We start from the raw sequence: 17,728 nt of genomic DNA, 5'->3' as shown, positions 1-17,728 counted from the left end.
CAAAAATAAATAAACGTTGAAAAAAAAAATTAAAAAAAAATAAAAGGCAAGGGAATATAAATCACAAATAATAGGTGCTTTTGGGGGCAGATGTGTAATGGAAAAATAGTCTCTGCTATGCACTCACCACCCAACACTTAGTGTTTTCCTGAGCTGACGTTTTCAGTTGGTGTCACAGGGTTTCCGGTAATCACCTAAGAATTAAAATAGTCATTGCTAGGACTTTTTAAATACCCAGTCTCCCCAGATTCTATCCATTTGGATTATTTTAAAAGACAGACGGGGCAAAGGTAATTACTTGTACCCTCTTATAGGGTCACATGGTTTTTCTGACCTTAAAAATGGAGATGTCCCCGGTGGAAGGAGGCAGGATAGTGGCCTGAATTACGTAAGTTCTCTGTCCACCTTCCTTCACCTGACTGCCTTCCATTCATCTCCCATAAGGCTACCGCTGCCTGAGAAACTTGGAGCAAGGAAGAGTTTGAGGAAAGGATGGGTTGGAATTGGTATTTTAACTAGAGTTAGGTGTGGAAGTAGATTATTAATGGCTTGGTTTGTTGTCTGCTGTTTGGCTTTCTATCATACCTCTCCTCTCTGGGCACTGTAAGTGTGTCCAAGCATACCTTCCTACATACGTGAAACCATTATCTGGCACATCCGGCCCCCTGCTCTTGTGAGTTAGCATTTGCTTTACTGGGAGATTTCAAGAAGTGTGATATACCCATTATACTTGAGCTGTCCCCATCACAGCCGTCTTCCCCTCTTCCTGGGAACCACTGGCACTCCACCCACGTTGGCCCCACCGTCCCTTACTTTCAGCCCACCGCCACTAAAGCCTTTTCCTGGTACATATGGACCTTCGGACTCTTGAGGTAGGATGTGCTCCTGAGGGTTACAAACCCAGTCTCCTAGCCCCTCCTTGGCATCACTGCCACTTCCTGATAGAACTGGGACTTCTCCATCTCCCGTGATGGGGGAGCTCCTACCTCCCAAGGCAGCCCATTCCATCTTTGGATCATTTGGACTTCTCATTGGTGAAACCATGAATTCCCTGAGTGCGTCCACAAGCCAGGAATTGTTGGAGGGGAAATGGTATGCAAATACGAATAAGACCTAGTTCTCACCCGTGGGAGATGGCAGAGACAAAATAATCACCTCAAAATAATAGAAGCCTGTGGAGGGGTGTGTTCTGTAGGCTGGGGATGCATGTCCGAAGGTGGGAGCTTATGAAGCATAGCACATTTGGAGAAAATCAAATGTTCATGCAGTATAGGGTGTGTAGAGGTGAGAGCAGAGATGGCGATTGGCAGGATGGGGTAGTGTAGATTTAATTCTATATGTCACATGGAGCCAGGTGCCATTCCGAGTCAGGGAAGTGCCATGAACACTCTTGTGGGGGTCTCTTGTGGGGGAAGGATCAACCGGGTTGGAGGACAGGAGTCGTTTCTGCAGCTGAACCTACTCAGGAGCTACCATTTCCCCAGATGACAGGGAATAACACCCTGGACATTTACAGTACTCGACACTGTGCTACGTCTGCACTGGGACTGTGTAGAGTCAGCTTTTGGCCTTTTTCTCCTGGGGTGATCTCTGTTCCTGGGCCCTATGTGTTGGCCTGGCATGGGGTAGGGAACTGGTTCTTGCTTATCTTTCATTGTATGGTATCGGACCTGCTCAGTCATCATCTGTGGCGACGAAGCCCCCCATCATAGCCTTCTGACATCCAGCCACCTCTCCATTTGGCCTGTCCTTGCCACAGCCTCTGCTACAGGATCCCATCCCTATGCTCTGGGTGTGCCGTCCAGCGGTCGTGCAGATTTTAAATCTCCGCTACCTTCAGTGTTTCTCCAGAGGGCCCCTGGGAACTTTAGAAATGTCTTCCCTAATCTACTGGACAGCTGTGGGAGGGGCCATGTCAGTCCTGCCTGACGCGCCCATGTAAGGAATGCTCTACTGAGGCCTCCCCATGTTGGCATGGGGTCTCTGGGAGACCATTTTCTCCCAAAGTTCCTGAAGGTGAATGGGGTACCAGCCCCTCTGGTCTGGGCTGTCTAATGGGTTCACTTGCCTGTCCCTGAACCTGGGGTTTGACTCTGAGTGGGGGCAAGGGACAGGCCCCACTCACATTTTCTCACTTCCATCCTTCCCCTCCTTATCCCTCTCCGGCTTCTTTCCCCTCGATCTCAGGAGGGGCTTTTCCTCTGCCTGGAGGGTAAGACGCTGCCACGTGGTGAATTACATGTTTTCCCCACTCCAAGGCTTACAGGAAAACACTCCTCACTCTGAGTCCACTCAGCCTCTGCTTCTTAATAATGAAAGGGGCACTTTCTGGGATTTAGAAAACCTTTTTTTTTGTAGTCCTCAAAGCATGGCTCTTTCAAGTGAAAGCCTTACCTTTCAAAACAGTTCTTTTTGAAACGAGCCTTCAAAAGAGCCCATTTCAGAAGTCAGAAGCTGAACGCCTTCTCCTGTATTCTCAGCTGCAGCTTCTTTCCCCTGAGATAATGGAGGTCTCCCCGTCAGTGCCAACAGGACCTCAGGACAGACATCATCCCCAGAAATGAACACGACATTGTATAATATTTCAGAAAATTATTCTGTTACCTATAATATACTTAGTCTTCCTGATGGTGTGTTCGTTGGTTCAAACCCTTTTGGGGCCAGCTGGGGAAGCTCCATGCACCATCCCGCACCAGGGCTGGTAGTCAGGTCTGTGCTGTGTTCTCAGAAAGGCCTCCCCCTGGCGGTGGTCAGGAGCATTGGGTAAGAACAAGAGGCCTGACACTCTCACATGCCAGTCTTGTCTTGTTTATAAGAAGTTCCAAGAAGGAAACCCCATATGCTTCAGACTTGGAAGGCTGCTGAGGAACATGGCAGGGGTAGGAGGGGAGAAGGTGCGGAGAAACTGGCTGATGAATCAGTTGTAAGGAGGTGGGTTATGGCATAGGGAGGTTATTACCTTTTTAAGTCTTTGGAAGATCTGAGCTATGAGCCATGAAGGACCTGGTATAGACCAGAGCTTGTCAAATGTAAATGTGACTACAGATCCCCACAAGATCTCTCTCTGTCTCTCTTTTTTCTTCTTTTTTCTCTTTTCTCTTTCTTCTCTCTCTCTCTCCCTCCTCCCCTCTTCTTTCCTCCTTCCTTTCCTTTCTTATTTTCCTCCTTTCTTTTCTTTTCTTTTCTCTCCCTCCCTCCCTCCCTTCCTGTACAGTTAACATACAATGTTATATACAATCAGAAAGACAAATACCATATGATTTCACTCATAGGTGGAATTTAAGAAACAAAATAGAGGGACATATGGGAAGGTGGGTGAAGAGAAGAGAGGGAAACAAACCACAGGAGACTCTTAATGATAGAGAACAAACTGTGGGTGATGGAGGGAGGTGGGTGGGAGATGAGCTAGATGGCTGATGGGTAGTAAGGAGGGCACTTGTGATGAGCGCTGGGTGTTGTAAGTGATGAATCACAAATTCTACTCCTGAAACCAATACTGCACTGTATGTTAACTAAAATCAAAATTAAAAAAATAGAGTGTTAGTTTCAGGTGTACAATATAGCGATTCAATAATTCTGTACATGACTCAGTGCTCATCATCATAAGTGTACTCTTAATCCCCATCACCTGTTTCACCTATCCCCTCACCCACCTCCCCTCTGGTAACTATCAGTTTTCTATAGTTAAGAGTCTATTTCTTGGTTTGTCTGTCTCTCTTTTCCCCCCGCCCCCTTGGCTCATTTGTCCATTTCTTAAATTCCACATATGAGTGAAATCATATGGTATTTGTCTTTCTTTGACTAATTTCACTTGGCATTATACCCTCTAGATCCATCCATGTCATTGCAAATGGCAAGATTTCATTTTTTTTTATAGCTAAGTAGTATCCCATTGTACATATATACCACATCTTCTTTATCCATTCATCTATCAGTGGACACTTAGGTTGCTCTACATCTTGGCTATCGTAAATAATGCTGCAGTAAACATAGGGGTGCGTATATCTTTTTGAATGAGAGTTTTCGTATTTTTTGGGTAAATACCTTGTAGTGCAATTACTGGATCCTAGGGTAATTGTGTTTTTAATTTTTTGAGGAACCTCCATAGCCTTTTTCACAGTGGCTGCCCCAGTTTGCATTCCTACCAACAGTGCATGAGGGTTCCTTTTCCTCCACATCCTTACCAACATTGGTTGTTTCGTGTGTATTTGATTTTAGCCATTCTGACAGATGTGAGGTGGTGTCTTATTGTGGTTTTGATATGCATTTCCCTGGTAATGAGTGATGCTGCACATCTTTTCACATGCCTTCATGTCTTCTGCCCATTTTTAATTGGATTATTTATTTTTTGGTGTTGAGTTGTATAAGTTCTTTATATGTTTTGGATACTAACCCCTAACGGGATAGGTCATTTACAAATATCTGCTCCCAATCAGTAGGTTGTCCTTTTGTTTTGTTGGTTTGTTTCCTTTGCTGTGCAGAACCTTTGTAATACACCCAATAGTTTTCTTTTGCTTTTGTTTTCCTTGCCTTAGGAGACATTCTGACAGATCTTTTTAAATGCAGATTTGGATTCGGTAGGTCTAGCAGGACCTAAGATCCCCATTTCTTTTTTTTTTTAATGTTTATTTTTGAGAGAGAGAGACCAAGTGTGAGCGGAGGAGGGGCAGAGAGAGAGAGAGAGAGAGAGAGAGAGAATCAGAAGCAGGTGCCAGGCTCTGAGCTGTCAGCACAGAGCCCGACACAGGACTCAAACCTACACAACGTGAGATCATGACGTGAGCTGAAGCCAGACACCCAGTTGACTGAGCCACCCAGGTGCCGCTAAGATCCCCATTTCTTTTTTATTTATTAAAAAAACTTTTTTAATGTTTACTTTTGAGAGAGAATGTGAGCGGGGGAGGGGCAGAGAAAGGGAGACACAGAATCCAAAGCAGGCTCCAGGATCTGAGCTATCAGCTATCAGTGCAGGTCTCCAACTCACGAACCATGAGATCATGACCTGAGCTGAAGTTGGACGCTTAACCGACTGAGCCACCCAGGTGCCCTAAGATCCCCATTTCTAACGAGCTCCCAGGTTGGTAGATACAGTAAGTCCATAGACCTCACTCAGAGTAGCAAGAATCTAGACCAGGTATCTGGTTCACCCAGGGTTACTTCCAGGGTGAATTGAATCAACATTTCCTGGGGTGATAGCTTCTCACCTACCTTGGAGAGTGAAAACATGCATTTGGTCGTGGTTTCATTTCTTGGTGAGTAGCCTCTAGTGAGCTAAGAAAAAGTTGCATTCCTGATTTTAGGGTATAGGAACAGGCCCAATAATTTCCTGACTCAAAGCAATGGAGCACCCTCTTGTTGCATAACAAATTAGGAGCCACTTTATTTTGCTCGTGATTTCGTAGGGCAGAATTTCAGCCAGGGCTTGGCTGGGTGGTTCTTGCTTGGGGTCTCTCCAATGGTTGTACTCCGCTGTGGGCTGGGGCTGTAGTCATCTGAAGGCCCACTTGGGCTGGAGGTCCCAGGTGGTGCTCTTGTATGGCTGGCAGTGGGTGGTCATTTGTCAGCAAGGAGCTCAGCTGGGGTTGACACTGTAGCGCCTGCCTGTGGCCTCTCTGTGTTGCATGGGCTTCTAAAAAGCATGGTGGCTGGGTTCCAAGAATGTGCGTCCTAAGAGGAAGCATTTGGAGAGTTAGCAATCTCGACAGAAGCCTCAAGGCTTCTTTGGCCCTAGCCTTGGAGGTCAGCCAGCGTCACTTCTACCACATTCTCTTGGTTACAAGCAAGTCACTCAGGCCAGCTCAGATTCCAGGGAAGGGGACTGTGCCCATATTTAATCTACCCTAATTCCCATCTTCGCATTGAGTAGTCAGGTGGTATTCTACTTGGCCTGGGAGCACGGGCATAAGACTCTGCGTGACTTTACGTATGCCCAGGGCCATTGATCTGTTCTGCCGATTCCTCACCAAGGGAGAGCCGTAGGAGAGAAGGCCCGAGTATTCACGGTGAGGGAAAGATGCTCAGAAATGGCCCAGGCATCCACATGTGGCGTTTGCATTCTAATTGAGGTCTATTTTGAAAGGCAAAAGTCACTTTAAATGAAGCCAGAGATAGAGAGGGCATGAATTAAACTTTACAGCACTCTGCTTTGCTTGTCGGAACTACATGTCAAAACCCTCCAGCAAAGCTGGATGAAAGGATGGAGCTTAAGTGAAGTAGGCTGTCAGGTCCACGGTCCTCATCATCCTGCTAATATTGCCTACTACTGTCGAAAGTTTCCTTCATGAACATGTGCTTGGCCGCTTCTTAAAATAGCTCCATAACCAAACACTGCAATTCGGGAAAGCACGATAAAAAAGGTTCTCTGATCATGCTCATTACTGAATATTTTTAGCAGAGCACTAATTAGGATTTGGAGGAAGCCGGGTGCCTCATTATGTCAGCAGAGGGCTTGGCTTCTTTCAGAGACGTACCTCTCCACCAGCCAAAGCAAGTCTGTCCCCGCCCTAAACCTTCGGTAACTCAGCCACAGAGACCTCACTCTGTGGCTTCACAGAAAGGGTGAGCTCATGTCACCAGTGTCTCATTGACTTGCTAAAATCTACTAGTAACTAGAAATCTTCTTAACATGTCACCAGGCAGCAGGGGTGTGGGAAAAGCGTCTGCCTGCTGACAGATGGGACATAGCGCTCCCCAGAAAGCTCCCTGCTCCGCCCACCAAGGTGGGGATGTTGTCTTGGCCCCCCAGCTTGGGACCACTCAGTGCTCCCCGCCCACCAGAGCCCCCTGCGCAGCTGGTCACTTGGGTGCTATTTATATTCATGTGTTTGGATGTTTGTGTCCTCTGCCTTCCATTTGGTTTTCTGCGTTGGAGTCCTTATTCTCAGAAAGTGATAAAAGAAGTTTTGGGCGTAGTAGTAAACCCCAGCTCTGTCTTTGAGCCACAGAATATTAGAAGCCCGGTGCTTTGTCTCAAACGTCAGCAGTGCCAGCCTGCTGCTGATACTGTGAATGTACACATGATATCAAAAGAGAGCTCAAAGGGATACCTTAGGAGGGGCCAGAAGACTGAAAAGTTCCTCAGTGTCAATAGAATCAAAGAGAACTGGATTTGGAAAGGCACTCAGAGATCAATGTTCATCTAGTCAGCTCTTCAGCAAATATTCTTACAGTGCCTGCTTGTCACTCAGTGCTGAGAATATAGAGGAGATTAAGACAGGAGTTCTTTCCCTCATGTAGCTTGTTGTCAAGTAGGGAAGGCAGTTATTGAATAAGCTGTTTTCTACAGACTTTGGAATATGTGAAGGGAGAGAAAGAAAGCCTGAAGAGCCAGTCTGGGGGTTAAGAGATTGCTTCGAGGAAGTGACGCTAACGGTGAAACCCAGAGGATGACAGGGGGTCAGCTGAGTAGAGAGCACGTGTGTGGCAGAGTGAGGGGATGGGGCCAGCCCTCTCAGGACACCAAAGCCCAGTGTCGGGGGGCTCAGGCAGGTCCACTTTGTCACACAGCTCTACAGAATCCAGTGAGAATGGTGCCCCCTATTGGCAGTGTAGTCCCGGGGCCTTGGCTCAGACAGTGAAGTGGGGGAGAGGGTCTGAGATGGGACTGGAGAGCATGGTGGGGAGCAGAGATAAAGGAAGCTGGCACAGAGCCAGGGTAAGGGTTTAGACGTGATTACTCAGGACTCTAGAAAGCCACCAAAGGCTGTTGGGCTGCCGCCTGGTATGTGTTTTGGAAGGCTGCTCTGTGGCTCTTGCCACATGACAAGTGGATTGAGGGCACCAAAAATGACATCGCTGGAGACTGGTTTTGAGGCTCTTGCTGTAATCTTTGAACTAGATGGTGTTAGATTGGTTTAGATAATGGTGAAGAAAAGTGGGTGAGTCAGAGAGCTTTTTAGGAGGTAGGTTGGTGCCTGGAAGGAGACGGATTGGACGTAGTTGAGTGAGGGAGAGGGAGGTGGCGCAGATGATCCCAAGGCCATCTTGTCCGGCTGCCTCACTTCTCAGTTCTGGACACTGAGGTTAAGTAACTTGCCTTCTGAGGTGTGAATCTGGCCCAAGTCTCCAAACTGAGAACCCAGTACCCTTGTCCCCAGGCCCTGTCCATCATGTTGTCCCACCCCTGAGATCTCTGAGTGGCCCTAATCACACTGGGGAGAAATATCTTAATTGCCAACATGTTTCAGTTGACAACACAAGTGTGAATATAAACCACGTTCTTGTCTCGATAACATTTGTGACCTCTTGATAGCCCTGTATTTGTTCACCCAAATAGAGTTCTGAGGACATTGAAGAAAGTCTCCTAGAACTTGGCATTCTCTGTGCTTATTTTTACTCAGTCCCATGTGTTCTAAATGAAAGAGTCTTGAGTGGTAAAACCACCAAGCAGAGTAGACTCTTCTTGTTTTTTTATTTTTTTTTTAATGTTTGTTTATTTTTGAGAGAGAGAGAGAACGAGAACAAGTGGGGGAGGGACAGAGAGAGAGGGAGACACAGAATCTGAAGCTGGATCCAGGCTCTGAGCTGTCTGTACACACCCTGACGCGGGGCTCGAACTCATGAACCGTGAGATCATGAACTGAGCCAAAGTCGGATGCTCAACCGACTGAGCCACCCAGGCACCCCCAGAGTAGACTGTTCTTAAGGAGATAAAGTCATCTAGTATCCCAAGGGCATGTCTTCAAATCAGAGACAACAAAATAGTACACTTTTTCATCTTTTCCTCAGTCTGATGAGATGCAGACTTCCTTAGGCAAGAAAGGAAGTTGGGCCACGATCTAATTCATTGGCTCAATTGTTAGGCTCTATTCACTTACTCGTTTCATTTGCATTTATCCAGCACCTTCCATGTGCCAGGAATGGGCACTGAGCCGGGGGCTGATAATGCAGAGATAGTCGAGGCATAATCTCTACTTTCACAATGTTCCCCTTTTGACAAGGAGGCAGGTATTTAAAATAGTTGTGTTGAGGGGCGCCTGGGTGGCTCAGTCGGTTAAGCGTCCGACTTCAGCTCAGGTCACGATCTCGCAGTCCGTGAGTTCGAGCCCCGCGTCAGGCTCTGGGCTGATGGCTCAGAGCCTGGAGCCTGCTTCCGATTCTGTGTCTTCCTCTCTCTCTGCCCCTCCCCCGTTCATGCTCTGTCTCTCTCTGTCCCAAAAATAAATAAACGTTAAAAAAAATTAAAATAAAATAGTTGTGTTGATGGAAGCCACGTTTGTATCCTAGAGGTTGTGGATTCTACTCAGTGATGGCAGGAAAGGCTTCCCAGGGGCACAACCTTGAAGCTGGACCCCACAGACTAAGGAGAAGCACCGTGGCTGGTGCGAGCGGGGAAGGGGATCCAAGGCTTGGTATGAGTCAATGCCAGGTGCGTGCCCGCTGCCTCCAGGGAGCAGGTCCGGGGGGCTGAGCATGCAGTGTTGTGGCCGGAGGAAGTGTATGGAACCGGGTGTGGAACAGCCACCTGGGGCCACGTGTGAAAGACTCCCTCACACACCCAGGAGCTGCAACTCTGTCCCGGAAAAGAGAGCTAGTAAAGAAAACAGGTCTTACTTTTTTCTTTTTATCTCCTCTTTACTATTTGAACAGGAATGTTTGTTCCAACACAGAGAACGGAAGGCATCTCAACATCAGACATTATCACCAGAATTGTCCGTGACTATGATGTTTATGCCCGACGCAACCTCCAGAGAGGGTACACAGCCAAGGAACTAAATGTCAGCTTTATAAATGTAAGTGTGCCGCCCGGTATCCTGTGACAACCGTCATGTCACACAAGCACTGCCACCATTTGTTGGATGTCTACTATATGCCATACAGTGTTCTTTTCTAAAAAGTTTTTATTTAAATTCCAGTGCCACTGTCTTCCTGATGTTTTATATTCATTGTCTCGGTTCAGTCTGCACAACGACCCAATGATGTATTATCCCCGTTTTACAGATGGAGAAACCACTGTCCAAAGGGCTAACCTAAGTCAGCCAAAGCACGTGGTAGCGAGCTCCACATTTTATAAAGGAGTTACCTCCCTTCCCCTTGCTCCAAGGTGCCTCTTCTACTGTTCTCAGACTTGCGGGAAGGGTTTCTGGGAGATGGGTCCTCGGGAAAGGCAAGTGTTGTCTTCCCCTCAAAGGGAAGGAAGGAAGGCAAAGGCAATGAAAAGCGAAACCAGAGGCAATGAATTTAAAATTTTCATTTTATTAAGGCCTTACAGATGCTCATTAGAAACCTTAACAGCCATCATCATCATCACCATCATCATCATCACTGTCCAGAGAAATTACAGCTGGTTAAATAAAGCCTAATGTCTTTGGCTTCCTTTTGTATTTGTGCCGTATTGTTCCCACAGAGCTGCTGTTAGTTTAATAACAGAGCAACTGTTAAAACAACTTGAAAACAACTGAAACAGGCTGTTAAAAAGCAAAGAGGGCCAGTCCAGTTGCTAAAGGTGATGTGAGTGCATCTGGACAACTCTATTTGCCCAGACTCTGAGGAGGTGACGACGTTGATTGAAACAAGAAGTCTTCCTCCATACTGAATTTTAACCCCCCCCCCAGAGGCGTTGTATTTTCAAGAGTGATTTTTCTACAAAAGTAGAGGCTTACAGTGATGTGCAGCCATATGTGTCCAGCAGCTTACACAAGTCGATCATTGGGACCTTCCAGATGAGGAGGGGTTTGTTAATTGTTGATCCATGCTTATTATTTGTGCTCACGAAGCAGGGGGCGTTGGGAGTCCAGACTGTGGCTTCACACAAGTCGGGCAACAAAATAGAAAATGTTGGGTTCAAGTGGTACCAGAGCAAGTGGCTGAAAAGAATTCTGTCGAAGTGATCATTTGGTATCTTTTAGAGAATAAAGCCCTGGTTATTTCAATAAATTAAACTGCCTGTTCTTTTAAATTGAATCCAGTCAGCCATCCAAGCATGCCAAACCGTTTCCAAAAGTTATTGCTCGTTCTCTTCCAACAGCCTTTAGATAAGCCACTTAGCTCAAGGAACCGTGTAGTCGCTGTGGATGCGCTCATGGCCTTGCTGTGACAGCAAGCCTGGCTGCAGCTCAGAGGGAAAATCAAATGTGCTCGATGGGCATGTAGATGAATCAGAGAACCTCAGAGGTGGCAGGAAGCTGAGAGGGGCCGGTCACCCAGTTCGAGTTTCTGCATTGAGACTGGAGTAAAGCTGAGCTCAGAGGGGACCTGGCCAAGGTCCTTCAAGCAGAGTAGAGGTGGAGGCAGCGGCAGCCTCCCGCTTCGCGGCACCCATTCCTTCCGTCCGGTGCTGCCCGAGAGCTGTATGTAACGCTCCCGTAGTATGTGTAGCCAAGTGACAGCACATACCTAGCTCACATCCTACCCCAAGGCTACAGTAAGCTTTAGTCCGGGAATCCTGACCTAGTTGTGCAATATTCCAAGTGTCCCCAAGAATTCTGAGATAGGAACGTTAGTCCCATGTAGTGAAGAAAAAACTTGATTGCCCCTCGAGGAGAAAATATGTCATGACTTCATGGAGGGGAAGACCCTTCATCTCATGTTATTTTCATGGTTTTGATACTCTCGTTGGGTAACACGATTAAATGCTTATGCTGCTTAATTGTAATCCAACAGCCAACACATACGAAATTTTTACTAAATACCAGGCTTTGTGCCAAACACTTTATGTGCATAATCTTATCTAATTGTTACAGCAACTCGATGGGGATAGAGATGAAAATTACCCCCACTTAACAGATGAGGCAACCGAGGTTTAGAGGTGACCTCTGACCTGCCCAACATACAGGACCTTTCAGGCACATAGGTATAGCATTGTTGCATTAAGGCTATAAGAAGAACAAAGTCTCAATCCAGAGAAACTATCAGAACAAAAGCCTTCTTCGTCACCAAGGAAATGGATACAGTTCAATTAGCTTCATGAAAAATGTCATTACAATGAACATTTTAGTGCAACACATGGGTGTTAAGTCCCAGTCAGTTGCCTATTTATTCCAAACAGTAAGTACTGGTTTTAATAGTGTCCCAGTAAAACAGAATTCAGGCAGCCTGTGAGTGACCATTCTATGTACAATTCGTACTTTTGTCTAAATCCCAGGAAAATTTGGGGGGGTGTTTGCCCAATATCTACCTGTAGTAAGCAACAAATACATATTTTTGGTTCTTACATAAGCGACTTCAACTCTGATGTTTACAAGACAGGGAATATTAAAATCACTTGTATTTCATTTCACATAGCCCAAGTAGACTAATGACAAATGACTTTTCTTACAAGAGATGTGCCTTCCCATCAATCTAGGCCTTGGAAATAGCAACATCCTGACTCTTTAGGTTAAGAACAAACATGAGTTGAAATAAAAAGACCATTAATGTGAATGACTGGTCTCTCTCATGCCCTTTTGGCTAAATCACTCTTTCTCCTTTAATTTTTGACCAGGAGAAGAAGTACCGCTTCCAAAACCAGGTAGACAAGATGAAGGAAAAGGTCAAGAACGTGGAGGAAAGATCAAAAGAATTTGTCAATAGAGTAGAAGAAAAAAGTCATGATCTAATTCAAAAGTGGGAAGAGAAGTCAAGGGAATTCATTGGCAACTTCCTGGAGCTGTTTGGGCCTGACGGTGCATGGGTATGTAATTATTTCTCTTCACTTTCATGGAACCACTCAAGGGTGTCCCTTATCTCAGTCCAATTTGGGCATCAGCCCAAGTGGCTTCAAGTCTACATCATTTCTTTATTTAGGTTCTGCTTTATCCCTCAATTTGGCACCCCATAGCACCCGAAGCCAGTTCTGGTCTCTGTTTCTATTTCTTGTTCAGACCTTGAAGCCATTTGGTAATTGTTTAACGTCTGTTGCTGCAGAGGTTGGTTCTCTAGCTCATCGTGGTCTCTCAGTTGGAAATGAGGCAAAGCTTAGGGGTCAGAGTCAAGTGGGTCAGTGGTGGCATGGAATTTGTGTTGTGAGACAAAGCTAATGGGCTCTTGGATCACCCTGGGGAGGAAGGTCAAAAGAAACCTAGCAGCATCCGTCACCTTTTTTGGTCAGGAACCCTGCTCTTCCATCGGCCATAAGAGAAGAGGTAGGATTTTGCTCTGCGTCTGCACTGTCATGCCCTGATTTTCCCATCATTTCATGGCATGTATGTGTCGGGAGAAAGTTTTAGGGAACTGAAACCATGATCTCAATCTTAAAACAGAGAAAGTGCAGAGAGTCTTGTCGAAATTCTACACACAATTCTGAGGGAACACTATGAAAAGGGAAAAGAAAATTCTGGAAACTACCTTGTATTCCACTGGTATTTCTCTTGTGCATGTACCTAGAGGTGAAGAACCAGTATTGTCAGCAGCGTCAATGGGGGTTCCATGAAAGATCTTTCAAAGCCAACCTTCGTTTTTAAAACAAAGAGAAGTGATTCCATTTGATTTCCTTGATTTTAAGTAGCCTAGATTTCCTATTATGACATGAGAAGTCTCTAACAAAATCCACTTCGGCTTAATTATTTTATTGATGGGTTGTCACTGCTGCCTCTGTGCTCATTTGCGCTGGTTCATTATAGGATTATCTAAACGTCAAACACTCAATTAGTAATAGAAAAAGAAGAACGTTTGAGAAGGTGGAAGAGATGCTTTGCTTAAAGACTAGTGGCCTCTACATGATTATAGACGTGGGTGTTGTGCGCCAATCGGGTCCCAGTGGCAGAGTCTGAGAGGGGCAGAGGGTTTGCAAGGGGCTGCTTGAGATTTCGAGGACTTTTAGAAAGAGCTAGTAACAGTGGAGGAGCCCAGTGCTGGGTTCCTTTTCACTTCCCCTGGGCCTGTTCAAGTTTTCAGCTCAAATCAGTTTAATTTACGGGCCACGTATCCACGTCCTTGTGTACGCACAGGGCTAGGGAAGAACATGAAAACAAAGTGCAGAACCTGTTCTCTGGGATTCCATGGGATCTCTAACATCCGGTCTAAAAGTTCCATGAGTTTAGTGTGTACCCTAATAGTTCACCATCCACAACTCATTTCCAGGGGGTGGACACGCCGCTGGTGGTGTTTTGTTTTGAATGAAACCGGGTGGGTATTCATTTGCTTACAGAGATTCAGAAATGTGTCACTGTGGAGGAGCCCTGGTGTCGTAACTCAAGGGGGTGGCTATTTTCTCCACCTGGAGTGAGCCTCGGCAAGGAAGGAGTATAATTTCATAGCAACTTGGTAGATCTTAGTCGTTTCGGGCTCTCAGTGAAGGTGAAATCATAACGGGAATTGTCTTAGAGGAGTCTGGTGACAGCACGCCGCGGTGATTTTTAAGAAATGAAATCCAGCTTTGAGTCTAGAGGTTTTTCTTTTTAAAACTTGCTATTAGTGTCAAAACTGTTATTAACATTAATTTACCTTATCAGCCAGACTTAGACATTGCTTTTTTTCTGTTGACATTAAAAGTACAGGAATAGTTACAAGGATGTTAAACGCCAAGATAAGTAATTTGCTTTTCATGAATATGCTATTATTATAATAATTCTTTATTTGTGGGTTTGGGACTGGAACTCATTTCTTAAAATAGAGGATGTGTATTACCTGCAAATATGGTACTGTTACAAATAACCCAAACTTAGAAAAGCACGAAATAGAAGGATTTAAAGTACAAAATTCGGCACAACAGAATTGGTGTGAGGTATAACATGTAGCTTTTTATAGTGGGTATTCCATAAATGTGTGTGGATTTAATGGATGCATGGACCTATACACAGAACCTTCTAGCATCTGCAAAGGAGATGGTGAGGTATAATTCTCCATATTCCTATCTGTATTGATATCAGTATCATATATATAGATTGATACAGATATATACCCTTAGCCTTTTATTGCCTTATGGTGCTCAGTACAGGACTTGGTACAGCTTGGTGTTTGGCTCAAATTCAGGAGGCAGAATTGGTTTGCTTGGCCTTCAAAAACGTTCTCAAGTTTCTTTCAGGGAGGGCATGAGCTCGCCATTGCCCACCGTTATTCCCTGCTGCCTCCTCTAACCTGACTCGTACATTTTTGCTGCCCACCTGTACCCAGGCAATATTTGTGCTTTCCTTGTAGTATAGAGTCTTCGATTTTCCTCCAAGTGACCTCATGCTTTCTATTAAGAGCTGTCATAGAAAATCCAAATCCTTCCACATCAGAGTGAGAAGTCGTGGTGAGGACCATGTTGTTACAGTCTAGAAGTCGTATAGCAGGTTAACCCTTTTCCAAAGCCTTTTTCTATCTACTCTACGCATTTTGACTACACAGTAAGGGAGTATCATGGCTGCGTTCTAGATAAATTACAAAGGTCTAGGAAAACTGTGAAACTTTCCTATGGTTTCCCAGACATTTGGAGGTACCGGGCTGGAGGCTGGGCCCCAGCCTTTTTTTTCCTGGCCGGCACTGTATCGTCCACCATAGGAATGTCCACGGGAAGCAGTCACTTTCGTCCTTCACCCTCCTTTGGTCAGCCTATGGCACTGTGGAGAAACAGATGTACCGAAACCACATTAAGGCTTTGTGACCAAGCCCGTTGCCAAAATGGCACTTTAGGCCAGGTCATCTAGATTCAGGAGAGGTGGTGGCGGCTGCCTTCTTAAGTAAGCAGAAATCATGGTGCCGTGGTGATGTTATCTATTGGTGAGTACCAAATTACCCCCAAAATTAGCGACTTAAAAAGAACACATATTATTTCACATAGTTTCTGAAAGTCAGGAAGTAGCTTAGCTGTGAGGTTATCATTTAGGGTCTGTCATGAAGTTGCAGTCAGGAGAAAAGCTAGCCTTTTAAGATGTAATAGCTGAAGTGACAATCCATTTATGCCATATTCTTTTTTCCTCTTGCATAGTTTATTTTCAATAAAATAAATCTGTAGATCTTAACCCAAGAGAGCTGTAGATAGAATTCAGAGGGTCAGTGAACTTGAATGAAAAAAAAATAGTATCTTTATAATTACTAACCTCCACCTACAATACAGCTTTCCCTCCAATTATAAATGTAGGTAACAAATGACAATACTCCCAGCAAAACTTGTGGCTTTGTAACCAACCAGTAGAAATAACAGATATTTTAATATCAAATTTTGGGAATTGAAGAGATGTCAAAGTATCCTTTATATACATCATTACTTCGAAATTTTGGTGGTAATTACTATTGGAAATTTATTTTTTTTCAGCCTTCCATTTTATAATTTATGTTTTAATTTACATGTAAGTTAGTTAGCATATAGTGCAACAATGATTTCAGGAGTAGATTCCAGTGATTGATCCCCTATGTATAAAACCCAGTGCTGAGCCCAACAAGTGTTTTCCTTAATGCTCCTTACCCTTTTAGCCCATCCCCCCTCCAGCAACCCTGTTTGTTCTCTGTATTTAAGAGTCTCTTCTGTTTTGTCCCCCTCACTGTTTTTATATTATTTTTGCTTCCCTTCCCTTAGGTTCATCCGTTTTGTATCTTAAAGTCTTCATGAGTGAAGTCATAGGATACTTGTCTTTCTCTAATTTCGCTTCACATAATACTGTCCAGTTCCATCCACGTAGTTGCAAACGGCAAGATTTCAATCTTTTTTTTTTTTTTGCCGACTTATACTCCATTGTATATATATACCACATCTTTATCCATTCACCTGTTGATGGACATTTGGGCTCTTTCCATACTTTGGCTATTGTGGATAGTTCTGCTATAAACATTAAGGTGCATGTGCCCCTTTGAAACAGCATACCTGTAGCCCTTGGATAAATACCTAGTAGTGCCATTGCTGGGTTGTAGGGTAGTTTTATTTTTAATTTCTTGAGGAACCTCCATATTGTTTTCCAGAGTGGCTGCACCAGTTTGCATTCCCACCAGCAGTGCAAAAGAGATCCTCTTTATCTGCATCCTTGCCAACATCTGTTGTTGCCTGAGTTGTTCATCTTAACCATTCTGACAGGTGTGAGGTCATATCTTGTTATGGTTTTCATTTGTATTTTCCTGATGATGAGTGATGTTGAGCATTTTTTTCATGTGTCAGTTGGCCATCTGGATGTCTTCCTTGGAGAAGTGTCTATTCATGTCTTTTGCCCATTTCTTCACTGGATTATTTGTTTTTTGCATGTTGAGTCTGATAAGTTCTTTATAGATTTTGGATACTAACCCTTTATCTGATATGTTGTTTGCAAATATCTTCTCCCATTCTGTCGGTTGTCTTTTAGTTTTGCTGATTGTTTCCTTTGCTGTGCAGATTTTTATCTTGATGAGGTCCCAAGAGTTCATGTTTGCTTTTGTTTCCCTTGCCTCCAGAGACACATTAAAAAGTTGCTCCAGCTGAGGTCAAAGAGGTTTTTGCCTGCTTTCTCCTCTAGGATTTTGATGGCTTCCTGTCTTACATTGAGGTCTTTCATCCATTTTGAGTTTATTTTTGTGTATGGCGTTAAGAACGTGGTCCAGGTTCATTCTTCTGCATGTCACTGTCCAGTTTTCCCAGCACCATTTTCTGAAGGGACTGTCTTTATTCCACTGGATATTCTTTCCTGCTTTGTCAAAGATTAGTTGGCCACATGTTCTGGGTCCATTTCTGGGTTGTTCATTCTGTTCCATTGATCTGAGTGTCTGTTCTTGTGCCAGTACCATACTGTCTTGATGATTACAGCTATGTAATACAGCTTGAACTCCAGGATTGTGATGCCTTCAGCTCTGGTTTTCTTTTCAACATTGCTTTGGCTATTCAGGGTCTTTTCTAGTTCCATACAAATTTTAGGATTGTTTGTTCTTG

The 17,728-nt window shown here is 44.6% G+C and overlaps 1 protein-coding gene across 17 annotated transcripts in view; it reads left to right on the top strand.

Annotated features, from left to right (window-relative positions):
* Positions 1 to 17,728, top strand: part of PCYT1B (phosphate cytidylyltransferase 1B, choline) — a 133,095-nt gene that overhangs the window by 89,585 nt on the left and 25,782 nt on the right. For all 17 annotated transcript variants that reach the window (XM_053202192.1, XM_053202191.1, XM_053202186.1 and 14 more), the window contains 2 exons: positions 9,589 to 9,731; positions 12,422 to 12,610. In XM_053202192.1, coding sequence (XP_053058167.1) covers positions 9,589 to 9,731; positions 12,422 to 12,610 — 332 coding nt within the window. The remainder of the gene's footprint in view (positions 1 to 9,588; positions 9,732 to 12,421; positions 12,611 to 17,728) is intronic.

The sequence above is a fragment of the Acinonyx jubatus genome, chromosome X, assembly GCF_027475565.1.
Source record: "Acinonyx jubatus isolate Ajub_Pintada_27869175 chromosome X, VMU_Ajub_asm_v1.0, whole genome shotgun sequence".
In the NCBI taxonomy this organism is placed as follows: domain Eukaryota; kingdom Metazoa; phylum Chordata; class Mammalia; order Carnivora; family Felidae; genus Acinonyx; species Acinonyx jubatus.
This window is presented reverse-complemented; position numbering and strand designations above follow the sequence as displayed.